The sequence below is a fragment of the Podarcis bocagei genome (genome assembly GCF_964188305.1).
Source record: "Podarcis bocagei genome assembly, chromosome: 1".
Taxonomy (NCBI): Eukaryota; Metazoa; Chordata; class Lepidosauria; order Squamata; family Lacertidae; genus Podarcis; species Podarcis bocagei.
Genome location: NC_138125.1, coordinates 113,428,195 through 113,442,001, shown reverse-complemented (window position 1 = coordinate 113,442,001; position 13,807 = coordinate 113,428,195). Strand labels below are relative to the sequence as shown.

The following is a 13,807-nucleotide window of genomic DNA, read 5'->3' as shown; positions in this document are numbered from 1 at the left end:
GAGCCTGACAGACCCTCACACCCTCATCCTGCAAGGTGGACAAGCACATCCTGGGCTCAGGGAGCGAGGCCCTGCCAGCATCCTGGAGCCTGAAATGAGAGGGCTCTTGGACCCTGTCAGAGCCCTCCTGCCTCCATCCCAAAGCTGAGCAAGTGCTTCCTGCGCTTAGGGAATGAGGCAAGAGTCCTGCTGGAGCCCTGCTGCCTCCTTCCCTGAGCATGGGCAGAGCGCCTCCCCCCCTTTGCCCACTTGGTTGTCCCTCCTCCAGCCATTTCTAGGCAGCGAGTACCAGCACCTTATTTTCTAGAGACTGAAAAGCACTGGGTACAGCAATACAAACTTACACATCGGTACAAGACATCTGGACCAGCAGTTCTTTAATTTCTGTAGTAAAGTGTCTATCCGGTAGGTATAGCATATTGCATACAATGTTCACTTGTTCCAGTTTAGCATGGGGCAACCCAAAGAGGAGAGACCAAAGAAGAAAGTGGAAATGGGTTTGAAGAGGAACGGGTGTGGTTAACAGGAAGGTGTCAAAGAAGGAAAGTTGCGGTGAAAGGAGGAAGGGGCAGTGTCCAATGGGATCCACTGCTCTTCTGTCGCCCAAGGCCCACACAAACCTGAAGCCTGCCCTGCCAAGTTGCAAAATTTTTGCACAAATACTTTATCAGTGGTACTTCAATTATTTCCTGAGACAGGTAATGGGGATGGGTAATGAGTACAGGTGCAAATCGTCCCATATAAAACCCCTCCTTGCCACCAAAGCAAGGACGGATGCCCTAAGCACCAGAAGGCAAAAGTGGCACAGGCAAAATGGTATCTCATTGCATTGATACAGTTACCTTTTCTGATTGAAAGGCTTCACGCTGAGTTGCCTTTGATGCCACCTCGTTCACCCTGGTTTCTGTGCTGCTGCTGCTTGACATTGTGGCTTGGCTTCGACTCGTCACCTTCTGAAGATGAATAGAAAATAATTCTACGTTGGCAAGTTTACAGTACACTTAAATAAACACTTTTTTATTTTATTTTCCTTTTATTTCTTGTACACAGGCCTTTCCTCATACAGAGCCCACAGGGACTAACACCCGCATTAAAAAACCACAAGTAAAGCCACAATTGGCAATGCAACAGCATGTGGCAATCAGCGAAACAGGTTGACCAAGAGGGCCACTCCCGCGATGCTCTGAAGACCTGCAAAAATAAATGGTTCTTAAGCTGGCGCATGAATCAATACATAATGCGGGTGAGAACCAGATCTGTACTGGGAGGCAGTTCCAGAAATAGAACTGCCTCCATAATCATAAATGATTCTACGGTATATAAGAGGAAAGAGCCAGTTATTTAGTAACAGGGCATAACTCATAATATAATTGGCAAGGATAAGATAAGAAAAAAAAATACTGGGATGGCTTTTGCCGTAACACACATTGTGGTTTCATTACTATAGTGCATCCAGGAGATTTCCTTTGCTAGGCTCTGTGGCATAAGATATGTATTAAAAGTAGTAGTACAGGACACAGTGACCTGGGTTTTAATGGAAGCTCTGTTGATTTAATCGTCAGATTCCTATTTACAAGCAAGTACGTGACTGGAATATATAGGAGAAAGTTCCCCAACTTGAAGATGATGTGAAGGTCTTGTTCGGAGGATGTAAATATGCGGAGCTAGGAGTCCCAGCAGTTGGGACAGAGGAAAATTTCTAGCGTTGCTAGAAATTGTTGCAGCTTAAATCCCTGATTACAAACCACAGCAACTCTTAATCTTTGCCTTCAATACAAGCTGTGCATTATGGCTCTTCAGCCCTCAGATTTCAACCCTATTCGAGCTGAACAAGGACTCCCACCCACCCACCTTTCTACCCGATTTCTGCCACAGTGGGGGCAGCTGCCACAAAGAAGAAGGTTGTCCTCCCTCTTCTGCTCCTCAGGGAAGGACACCTCTGTAATTTCCTACTTGCTCCCTGGTGCTTGGGATGCTGTTACTACAGTGCTCCAGACATTGGGGGACGGAGAGTGGAAAGAGACACCTCTTTCTTCCACCACCAGTGCCAAAGAAGAGGAAGGTGAGAAAGAGCACTGTGCTGTTTGTACGAATTGCTTTGGGTTGCTAGCCTCAGCCTGAGTCAAGCCTGGAGAATTCACTCCTCACTGCCTGTTTCTCCAAGGGACAAATGAGGGAGGAGCCAATTCACATGCCGGAAACTGTAAAGTAATGAGGTCTCCAGCAAACAGCATAATGGTGGGAAGCAACATCTGCAGTGTGTGGCAATTATTATGACAATGTAGCTAGTTTTTTCAGCATGATGGCCATATACAAGCCCAAGTTAAATCCCCATGGATTTCAAGGGGAGCATTAGCAGAAGTCAATAGGAATTAATGAGGGCTTAACTTTGGCTGGGCCATGCACAAGAGGGCTTCCATTGCATTCCCTAAACAATGGCTTAATTGGCCATTCCTGGGGTTGCTCAGCTGGTAATTCATGAGACTCTTAATCTCAGGGTTGTGAGTTTGAGTCCCACACTGGGGAAAAGATACCTGCATTGCAGGGGGTTGGAATAAATGACCCCCATGCTCCCTTCCAACTCTACAAGTTGATGATTCTATGATCCTCCTCGGATCCATGTTATCATGGATGTTCATGCCAAATTTGAAAATCAGATGCCTGGCTCTACAGATCTGTAGCACCTGGAGCACATGGAAATAGACAGAGACACACAAATGGTTCTGGGTGTGATGGACTGTTCAGCTCATGTTCCCAAAGCCCTTGGGCAGGGACAATGGGTGTGGGGGTGATTTTCAAAGAAAATAATCTATTTCATTGTTTGATAATTCATAGGTTCATAAATATTTCCCAATGTCCAAAGGGAAAGAGAGCATGTGAATTGCAGAATGTAAAGGTTTGAACTTTCCAACTGTTGCTTGCAACGGCAATTATGTTAAGCGGAGGCAACCATGAGGCAGAACATATCGTTCAAACTAGGTGGGAAGGAATGGTAGGAAGAATGGGCAAGATTATTTAGATGGGCCATGGCCCTCCGCCCCAATAAATGTAATTGTGGAAATGCTGTTGTACAGTGATTTTCACATAAAAATAGTGTGCATGTCCCACAGGTAAGAATAAATGTTAAGAAGTGTTCAGGATTGATTTTTTTTTTTTAACATACAAAATTCTCTGGAGTAGATCACAGTTGAAAGGAAGCAGAAGTCAAGGAGTCTAGATGGCATCATCCACTGGCATCTCTCTCATTTTGAGATGCACCTTAAAACTACATTATATTAAGCATTTTCCTAATTATGGTTCCATTAGGGATATAACTGACAGTTCAAAGACAGCTAACAATGGTTAGTAAGTGTATGAGGGCTTGCTTTGTATTTATAGTTGAATCTTTCCTACAGCGCCAATGGGATTGTTATGTAGCTAAGTGGCTTGAGAGCTACAGGCATTCCATTTACAATTTGCCTCATCTTTCTTCCTTGCCGAGACTGAGTGATGGGCACAGCACACAATTTGCAGGGAACACAACTGGTTCTATTCTACGCGGTTCACCTACAGCTGTTGTTATCGCAGTCTGTGTGCTTTTTATGTCCAGTGCCAAAAATAAAGGCTCCTCTCTTAAGTTATAACTCCAAGTAACTTCATTGGGTAAAAGAAATGGGATGAGTTGCCAGTCTGGTCCAGGCACTCTTGAAGGAGATGGGGTTTCTGGTTTTGGTACTTGGTCACCCTGCAGGATAACCTCTGTGGGGATCAAGGATAGAGCATGAGACTCTTAATCCAAAGTAGTGGGTTTGAGCCCCACATTGGGTGAAAAATTTCTGCATTGCAGGGCCCCTTGTGGTTCCTTCCAACTCTACAATTTTATGATTCAATTATTCTATGACGGGGGAGTGTGACCCTGTTGATTCCCCTTGTCCGCACAGCAGTGGCTGTTACTTTGAACCATGGTATTAATTTGGAAAGGCTGTCCAAGCTGGGTGAGGGTGGTATTTCATTGTGGTGGTTCCACTCATCCAAAATGTAGCACTGGGTTTTTTTTTCTGCTTCAGGGTTCTATCTTATCCACTTTTCTGTTCATCGTCTACAAAAGACCACTGAATGGTCTTTTAATATATTACTAATTTAATACTTTACGGACTTGAAATTGAACCTGTTCACACACACACACACAAATGAGAGAGAGAAATTCTTCTTCATCCGGATATAAGAAGGTCCAATTTCAGGTCTGCCAACCACGTTCTTATCCATTAAATGGAAGTTATGTGTACAACATTTTAGAGTCTTCTCATGACACATATGCTGATAAGCAAACTCTGCGTTAAAGATACTAATTTTTTGTAAGACAACACCACAGGAGATGTTGGACTACGCAGCATGGGAGAATAACAGGTTCTCACCCATTTGACAATGAACCATATTAGTAATCAGCGTTGTTTAGTTTGTGTATCTATCACTTGCAGTGACATCCTATTCATGTCTACTCAGAAGCTGGACCCACCCCCAGGGAAAATGGGTGCAGGACTGCAAGCCTCACCTGCTATGCTCATCCTTTCATCTACCAGCCTTGGCCTGCTTTTGTGCAGCCCTGGCAAAGAGCTGTCAATCCCCTTCAAGCAAATCCCAAAATAGAGTGGATGAGCCCTACACGTTAGTGACCAATATTATTTGTAATCACATTCTTTGGAGAGATGTGCAGCCAGAGGTCTCTAAAGGGAATGATGATCATATTCTTCAGCAGTGACTCAGGTGCACTACCCTGGTTTTACTAGCAGTAATCCATTTTCCTGAGCTTTCTGTGCTTTTTATGATGAGCCAGACTTCATATCAGTTGATGCTCTTTGTTATGGCACAATGTCCTCTGGTCTATAAGAATTCAGCTTTATCCCTTCCCATGGAGAAGGCTGCCTGCTCTTTGTCTGAGAGTGTTTGTATCTGACAGCCAGGTTTATGCCGTATTGACGGACTGCCCTCCTTATCCTTCAAAATCAATTGAGTAGCTGCGCCTGAGATGATTTTTGGCCCCTTCAAGAACAGAAGAGGTTCTTTCCAATTTCACACAGTGCAGTGGTGAACTTCTGTAGCTAAATTGCATGCTACACCCCGCCACACGCACACATAGATACCAGGCTCTGATACAAAGATCCTGGTGTTTAGTAGTGGTCTGCATGCCTAGACACATTGTGAAGATAGTGAGAGAACAGTCCCCAACCTTCTCCAAACGATATGATCAGCACTGTCAAAATGGACAGCATCGGCCATGCATTTGGTACTATAACATGGATCCCAATGCACACTGCAGGAACCCTACATCAGTCCTTGGTACCAGATGTAAGGAAGTTTGTTTTAAAATCAAACAAGTTCAAGTTCAACATGTCTGCAAAGGAGCTAATTCTGGCTCACAGCTGTCCCTTTGCAAAACAAAGCTGCTGCGCCAAAGTATAAAACATACTTAAGAAGTCTAAGAAAACATCTAAACACACACACATATGTGTGTGAATTTTGTTTCATTTATTTCCCCCAGCAATTAGGATCTTTAAACTAAAAGGCCCAAAGTGTGAATGAACTTGAAGATGAACAAGAAATCATTCAAAGTTCTGCTCCAAAAATGAACTTAATTCATGTTCAGCTCACTTGGCAATTATGGGAACTATTTTCAGATACAGTTCAGAAATTTTTGAACTAATTCAGTGAATTTCATTGAACCAAACTAGGTCATCCCAAGGCCTGGTAAGAATTTGGCAAAAGGAACTGCAGGCATGACCCTCATTTGCACATGTGGATCCTTATCCATTAGGGCTTCAGCCCTGCACAGACAAACCAGGAGTATGCTCCATTTAATACAGTGGGACTTACATCTGAGCATACATATGCACAGGACTGAGGTTCACCGACGCTGGGTGGTGGCATTCCATGCCAAAGAGTTTAATATTTGATGCTACAATTCTATGCAGTTCTCTTTGCAATGTTAAGTTGTGCATGTATTACAGTATACAGTGGTACCTCGGGTTACAGATGCTTCAGGTTACAGACGCTTCAGGTTACAGACTCCGCTAACCCATAAATAGTACCTCGGGTTAAGAACTTTGCTTCAGGATGAGAACAGAAATCACGCGGCGGCAGCGGAAGGCCCCATTAGCTAAAGTGGTACCTCAGGTTAAGAACAGTTTCAGGTTAAGAAGGGACCTCCAGAACGAATTAAGTTCTCAACCTGAGGTACCACTGTATTTGTTTCTGAAGAGCAAGAGACATATACCAGGCAGATGATTTTTTGGAGAGCAGATTACGCTTGCTTTGGTTTCCAGAACACTGGCTGCTGCTCCCATCAATGGCTGTTGCTTAAATGCCATTCAAAACTATTTCATTGTGTTCAGTAGCATTGTGTGAAGGAGACAGGAGGGGGCTTCCTAGCAGTATTTACAACCAGAGTTTGAAAGCACTTCACCACATGCTGCTTTTTTCTTTTTTTTTACTTTTACTTTTACTTAGAATTGAACACCACCCTGGTGGGAAAGTCAAATGAAAGAGCTCCATCTATCTGGCTCCTGCTAATGCATGGCTTTTTAGATCTATTTGAGTGTGCTGGTTGTGTGGGAAAGCTACACAAAAGCAGGATGGAATTACTAAGCCCTGTGTTGTGATGCCCGTTATTCTCTATGAGTTGGAGGATGAAATTTGAAATGTGTAGACTGCTCTATGCTCCCCATATGAGTTAGAACCTAAGTTTTGCAGAACAAAACTGTCCTAACTCCCCCACCCCACCCGGTCCTTTACCTAACTTATTATCTGACTTTGAACTTTGGGTTCCATTGTTTCCCTGTTCTTGTGGTAGTTTTCAATATCCACCCCAATAACTCTGATGATTCAGATGCTTGATGTCATCTTGCGCTTTCTGGTTTGTATCCCCATCCCTCAATTTTTCTACCTCTTTGGCTCACTCACAGATCATGTCAGTTTTTTCTATATTTCCATTTTCTGATGGTCACCTTCTTTTTCTCTCATTCTTCTTTGTGCAAACCTCTTACTAGATCATCAAATTACCTTCAGCATCTGGATTTTGATGCCTTCGTCCCTGCTAGGTCCTTCGGTTGATATCTCCTGTTTATTTATTCCCTGCATCTTCTTCCAGTGTTCCTCTTTCCCTCTTCTATATTGTTCCTGTCATCCTTCTCCTACTTTGCCTTTAGTTCCTCATTGTAGTAACTTTGGTAATGAACTTGGGCTGCTTTATAAGTTATGGGGCAAGACTAAACATTTCTTCTCCCTGGCATAAATTAATGTACATCTCTTTTCTTCTTCCTTCTGCTCAACCTTACTATTTGCCAACATGAATTGCTTCTTTTCCTTCTCCTCCTTGCTTTTTAACTGTTAATTTTGTGCTCTACCTTTTTTCATCCCCTCCCCACGTCTCACATCTCAGAATTTTGCTTAGTTCCCCTGCCCACCATAATAAATCAGCAGCTCCTGACTTTTCTATTTCTGTAACTTACATCTCCTGGTCCTTTATAGAACTCTTATTTCTAAACCTTCTCAACCAAATGGGTCATAGCTCATTGGCAGTGGACCTGCAGTGCATGGAGAAGGTCCCACATTCAATCCTGGGCATCTCCAGGGCTGGAAAAGACACCTAGTCAGTATAGATAATACTGAACTGGACAGATCATCTAAAGAAATAGCAGTGGAAGAAGGAAAGCAATGAGCAGAAGAAATAAAGGAAGCCGCTTTGCTACAAGGCAGATTCCTATGCCTCCCCCTATGCCTCTTGATTTTCTTCTTTCTCTACTATCAGAAGATCTTTCTGGTTTTGTCCTCACCCTCACCTACATCCAGTCCTTTTTGATCCCATTTCTTCTTCTTCTCATTAAATATATTGCTTTAGCTCATTTTGCTTTCTTTCTCTAACTATTCCCTCCTTGATTTCTGGTTAGTTTTATTTGACCTTTAACTCTAATTTTAATTTAAGAACACAGAAGTGTCAACAATGGTTGATTCTTCTTCACTTGCTATTGGCTAGTTTTTCATCTTGCTTTTCGGTGGCATCCAGTGTTAGTCAAACTTAGAGAGACCCATTTAAATCAGTGGTTGTCTGTTGAATTCAGTGGGCCTACTCTGAAAATCACTAACATTGGATATTTCCCTTTGTTTCTTAATTACTTGAACAAATCTTATTTGAATTTTATCAAATACTCTTTTTGAGTCTTATCAATCAGATCTTCATGCTAACAGAACAGAAACAATGTTCTTTTCCTTAGCTAATTTATCTGAATGCCCCTTGTATGCTGATCTCTTCCTGATCTCTCCTCTGCATTAAATATTATTAGTAATTCTCTTCTTCCTTCTGTTTTCAATATTGTTAATCATACTCTTCTTTCTTCCTTGCATGAGTCTAGTTTCATGGTTCTCCTCATATATTTTTTAACAACGCTTGTGTTTCTATTATTTGAAATTCCTAAAGGTTTTGATTCTTGTTGTTTACCTTCATTAGAGTTTTAGATTCCCTCATTTAGTCTTTTCATATTGATCAGCATGTTCAGGACGATATCCAGCTACTCTTTTCTATTTCTGATCTGTCTTCTTCTTTTGCCAAGCTTTTGTCATGTCTTCTTGTTGCTTCCACATGGCAGCCTGCTCATTCTTTGAAGTTAAATCTTCAAACAGAAAATAGAATATCTTATTTTTCCTGTCTCTTCTCTTCCTGTTCTTTTTGCTTCTTTGATTTATGGCTGATGTTATCAGTTGTCCTTCTCTTCGAACCAGAGATCTCAGAACCTTTTCCTTCTTTTTTCTTCAGAGACTTTATTTTCAGCTAAGCTCTGTCATTTTCGGTTGTCAAAGCCAGCTAAAATTCATTCATTTCTTTTTGTTTATTCTGTCCATCCTTTGAATCATTCTCTTATTTTCTGACACTTGGATTATTGCAGTGCTCTTTTGGTTGGTCTTCTGAATTACCCTCTTGTTGCTTTCATTTTGTTACCTGCCTTATTTTTCCTCACACAAATATGATCATGTTTCTCTGCCTTTGATTCCTCTTCAGTGGTTACCTTTTCCTTTTCACATTCAATTTATGATTCTGCAACTTGCCACAAAATGTATTCAATCTCGGACTTCCTGTTATGCAATGAACCCAGCAAGTCACCCTCTCAGGTGCTCTGATGCCTGGGAGGGGTCCCCGTGGAGATTAATGGGTAAGGGGCATGTCTCCCCTATCCTTTTCAGAGTAACAAAAGGGCATGACCTGTGGTCGTCCATTAATGCCTTTTTGGTAACAACTGGACTGACTGTCTGTAAAGCACTTGGAAGAGAATAAACTGTTGAGTTGGATGTAATGTAACTGAGGATTGGCAGGATGGACTGCAGGAAGATTAATTAGTTTAGGGAGGAGGATGGAGAGGAGATATGGATTTTGTTTAGATTACATCAGCCCACCCTCTTGAAGCTTGAAGTTGGAAATAAGAACAGTGAAAGGGACAGGGTGGACCACAGTGTATACCAACTTGGCAGCTTCTGAGACTTTCAGACAGAAAAGAATAGATATGGATTGTGTGTATTTATTAATGAGCTGGTTGGATGTAAAATTGAGGATTAAATTTGGCAAAATCTGAAGGGTGGGTGATGCTGGGAGATTGGGAGTATTAAAGGGGGGGTGTTTATTATATATTTTTACAAAAAAATTCTAGGGGTTTCATTTTCACGCTCTGCACGCTGCACCAGTGAGGCTGAGTTGTTGATTACTGGGGCCAGATGTCAGACAGCAATGTTCAAGGCCATGTTAAGGAGGAATGTTTGTATGTTGACTGGGAGGAAGCAAGATCTGTTTTTCTCAGGTAAAATGTTACTCAAGAGGTATCAGAAGGAAATGTTTGAAAATTGATGAACAACTATTATAGATAGATGAGGGTTTACTCTACTCAACTATTTTGAGGACAGGTTATAACAATGTATAAATGCCATAGCAGAAATTGGTAACTGAACAGGTGTAGAGGCGAAGGGATGAATGTATTTTGAATTATAGCTGGAAAAGTTATTTTATTGGGAGCAGCAAAGGAGGAAGGAAAATAGAGGGGACATCTGGGGTGGATGGGAAGTCAACTTGAATTTGTATTAATTTAGTGACAATTTGTTAAAAGTTATGGAAAATCAATAAAAATAATTGGCAAAAAATGTATTCATTCTCTAGATCCTGCTCGCCTTCATCTCTGGTTTCTCTATATTCTACTTTCCTTCCTTTCCATTTTTCTGCTTCTTATTATTTGTCACATGCTGGACTTCTTCCTCTCATGCTTCATGCTTTTTTTCCTTTTTCTCCTTCACTATGCAACTCTTTAGCAAACAATATTTGTTAAATTAATTCTCATACTTTTGATTTTAAAATGTCTTTAGAATGCAATTCTATAATCAAATCTGAAGTTTATGCTGAAATCCTAATCCTCTTTAACTATGAGTAACCCCAATTTAATTCAATAGGTCTTATTTCTGAGTATACATGGTTTGGATGGTGTTATAAGTCCATTAGAAGTGGTGCTTGCTTCTGAGTAGAGATATATAACTGCACTGTCATGTCTATTTCAGCTAGTTTCTTGCTGCCTTCTCCAGTGTTTAGCTTCATTTTTAGTATATTATTTCAGTATTAGCAGATTGTTTCTTACATAGATGGTAAGACCACTAGGTAAGACCTGTCTTTGGGTCAAGCAGAAAAGAGGTATCCATAATGGGTCTCCAAAATAGATAGTGTATTGCAAATTCACTAGGATGTATGTCACTGGAATGCAATGGGACTCAGACCTGGGTTAAATGTGAAACAAACTCACCCATGCTGGGTTCCATGCACCTGGTGTCACACCTGTTGGCATCTACATGTGCAGCATTAATACACAAGTGATCTGTGCCTCAGGAGTATTTTGTGCTAGCATGTTCATTATGCACACAGAACCGGTGACACTGTGTGCGCAATTCCTTTTCTTCTTTTTTGCTCAGCACATTTAAACCGGGCTGTATTTTTGTAAATGCGGAATCTAATATAATCTGACAGATGGAGGCATTCACATGGCATCTTCAGTTTGCTTCCAGCGCAGCCATGATGTGCATTTTGTGGCCTTTAGCAAGTCAGCATTACCTATCCCACCAGGATGCCATGAGGATGAAAGGAGATCATTGCAAGTGTGGCACCCTGAGTTCTTCAGAAGCCAGAAGAGAAGGATTACTAATAAATATATTTATTGCAATCCAGAGATGAGTGATGTTTGCCCTTTAGCTGGACTTTGCTTTCAGTTCTGCTAGAAGCAAGTACTAACCATTATTCAGCCACTCGTTTTATGTGAAGAACTGCACATAGCTCAAAAGCTTGCACAACTAATATATAATACCTTTGTAATTAAATGGTATCAGTGCTCAAATTACAGACAGCAGAAGAGAATCAGAGTTGAATAAAGAGGAGTCAGCCCAGTGGCATAGCGTGGGGGGTGCAGGGGGGGCCGGCCGCACCGGGCACAACATCTGGGGGGTAGGGTTAGGGGGCGCAAATCCACAGGTTAGGGGGTGCAAATCCACTGGTTAGGGGGCGCAAATTACTTGCCTTGCCCCGGGTGCTGACAACCCACGCTACGCCACTGAGTCAGCCACACCTGAGGCTGCTGTACCACTCACTGGGGAATTGGACCAGGTTCACTGTGTGCTCCTACAGAAGCTTGGGCTGATGATTTGGAAGCCATGGAACCTGAGGCTGGTGGTCTGGAGTCTGCAGAGCTTAGGTCCTTAAGGGACGCTATTAGCCCCAAGACAGATAGAGGAATCAGACCTGCCCAGCAATGCAAGGAGAACATCAGAAGGAAGGTCACAGTAAGAGTAAGTACTTGTCTTCAGGACAGAGTGCTGGCCAGAACCACAGATGCCAGGCCAAGGTGGTGGAGCCTGGGGAAGGTAGACTGAACGAAGAGGTGTATTAGGTCTCGGTTCATGTCCAGTCTTCCTCAGAGCAAGTTGTTCACTTGGTGCTGCAACCACAGAACTGCCTTGCTGCCTTGGCCTCATGGGTACCCAATGAGTATGGTCAGAACCATCTTCCACTCAGGGTGGGGTGAGTTAAAGCCAAATCAGTGTCTCGGATCCAAAATGTTCCTCCTAGTAGGATATCCACAGCAAATAATTTGAATGAACGCTTACAGAGGAAATCATTCAAGGAGGATCCTGTCAGTGATCAGAAAAGAGCAAGCCTTCTTCCTTCAGCCTCCCAGATCTTACAATGTCATGGAACTGATATGCTTTCCTGGTTCGTTGCTAGCTTTCAAAAATGAAGATTTAACTTGCTTTCCACTGTTTATTGCCAAATGTTCCTTCTAGAACAAAGATCTTTTATAGTAAGACTGTACTGTGTGCTCCTACACACACACTCTCCTGAAAGGAGAGGCAAACAGCTATTGACCTGAAAACTGCAGTATGAAAGAAAATTCACGGTAAAATCGGGTATTTTTTGCCTATTTGACTCTAATGCACAACAATAACATTAGCAGATTTTTTCCCCTAAGGAACATGGGCTCAACAATCATTATTATTTCTAACTGAGGTGATGCATGCTTCAAGTCCAATGTTTAAAATGCATCTTGATCAAGCTTCTATTGCTCTCTTTGGTACACTGCATTGAATATTGACCCAAGATACTAAAGTTAAATAAGGACAGGATGCCATCCTGGATTTCCTTGTTACCATTAGCTACGTGAATCCTGGCTTGCAATAGGGCAACACAGCAGACCTGATCTTTATATTTGCTCGGGTGGCTTAAAACAGCTTTCAAACTGGGAATGCATCACATTGATTAAAAGGAATTGAATAATTTCCTGTGACAGGCTATGGATTCCCTTAAGAGTTGTCAGAAATCTGTGGACAGAAAACCCATGCAGTTTCAGAAGGGGAAGTGAATGCATAACTTGATTAGATGAGATTTTTTGCTGGAGGCTACTCTCCCTGTCTGTCTCCCATATACCTCAAGGGATATGACTACCATATGCATTTCGATCTACACTTATTTTTAGCATTAGGTTTACTTTAAGTAAGTGAAATGCACTAAGCATAGGTAAGTACCAGTTGAGATTGCGCCCGTGAGAGTGTAGTACATTACTGACAAATCATGTTAAATCAAATGGTGAGCACCTTTTCTTTTTTTAACTAGGAGTGTGTATTATTTATGATCCTACAGAAGAGAAAGCTCCATTGGATATAAATACAGCACCATCAATGAAAGCAGCAGAAGAAAAAAAATTGAGCTCCTAAAGGATTAGGTAAAGGTAAAGGGACCCCTGACCATTAGGTCCAGTCGTGACCAACTCTGGGGTTGCAGCGCTCATCTCGCTTTATTGACCAAGGGAGCCAGTGTACAGCTTCCGGGTCATGTGACCAGCATGACTAAGCCGCTTCTGGAGAACCAGAGCAGCACACGGAAACGCCGTATAATAATAATAATAATAATAATAATAATAATAATAATAATAATAATATCTTTATTGTCCCCTTCGGGGACAACGAAATTACTTGACTGCTCCATAAAAACACTAATTAAACAATACAGTATAATACAGCAAGGGAGGTTAGATGACTTTCAAAGTCTGGGCTTCCCATTCAGGGCCGAGATCGCTCTGGAGAAGAAGCTGTTCTTAAGACGGCTCGTTCTTGTCTTCATTGTCCTGTATCTCCGTCCCGACGGCAGGAGCTTGAAGAGACAGTGACCAGGATGCGATGGATCTTTTACTATGTCCAGTGCCTTCCTATGGTACCTTGTGGCATAAATCTGCTCTAAGGTGGAGAGTGGGCAGCCAACAATGCT

At 42.1% G+C, this 13,807-nt stretch overlaps 1 protein-coding gene across 1 annotated transcript in view; it reads right to left on the bottom strand.

Moving 5' to 3' along the window:
• The window catches only part of XIRP2 (xin actin binding repeat containing 2), a 77,243-nt gene that overhangs the window by 19,656 nt on the left and 43,780 nt on the right, over positions 1-13,807 (bottom strand). Inside the window, exon 4 of the mRNA XM_081189409.1 lies at positions 843-953. Within this exon, the coding sequence (XP_081045535.1) occupies positions 843-953 (111 nt within the window). The remainder of the gene's footprint in view (positions 1-842; positions 954-13,807) is intronic.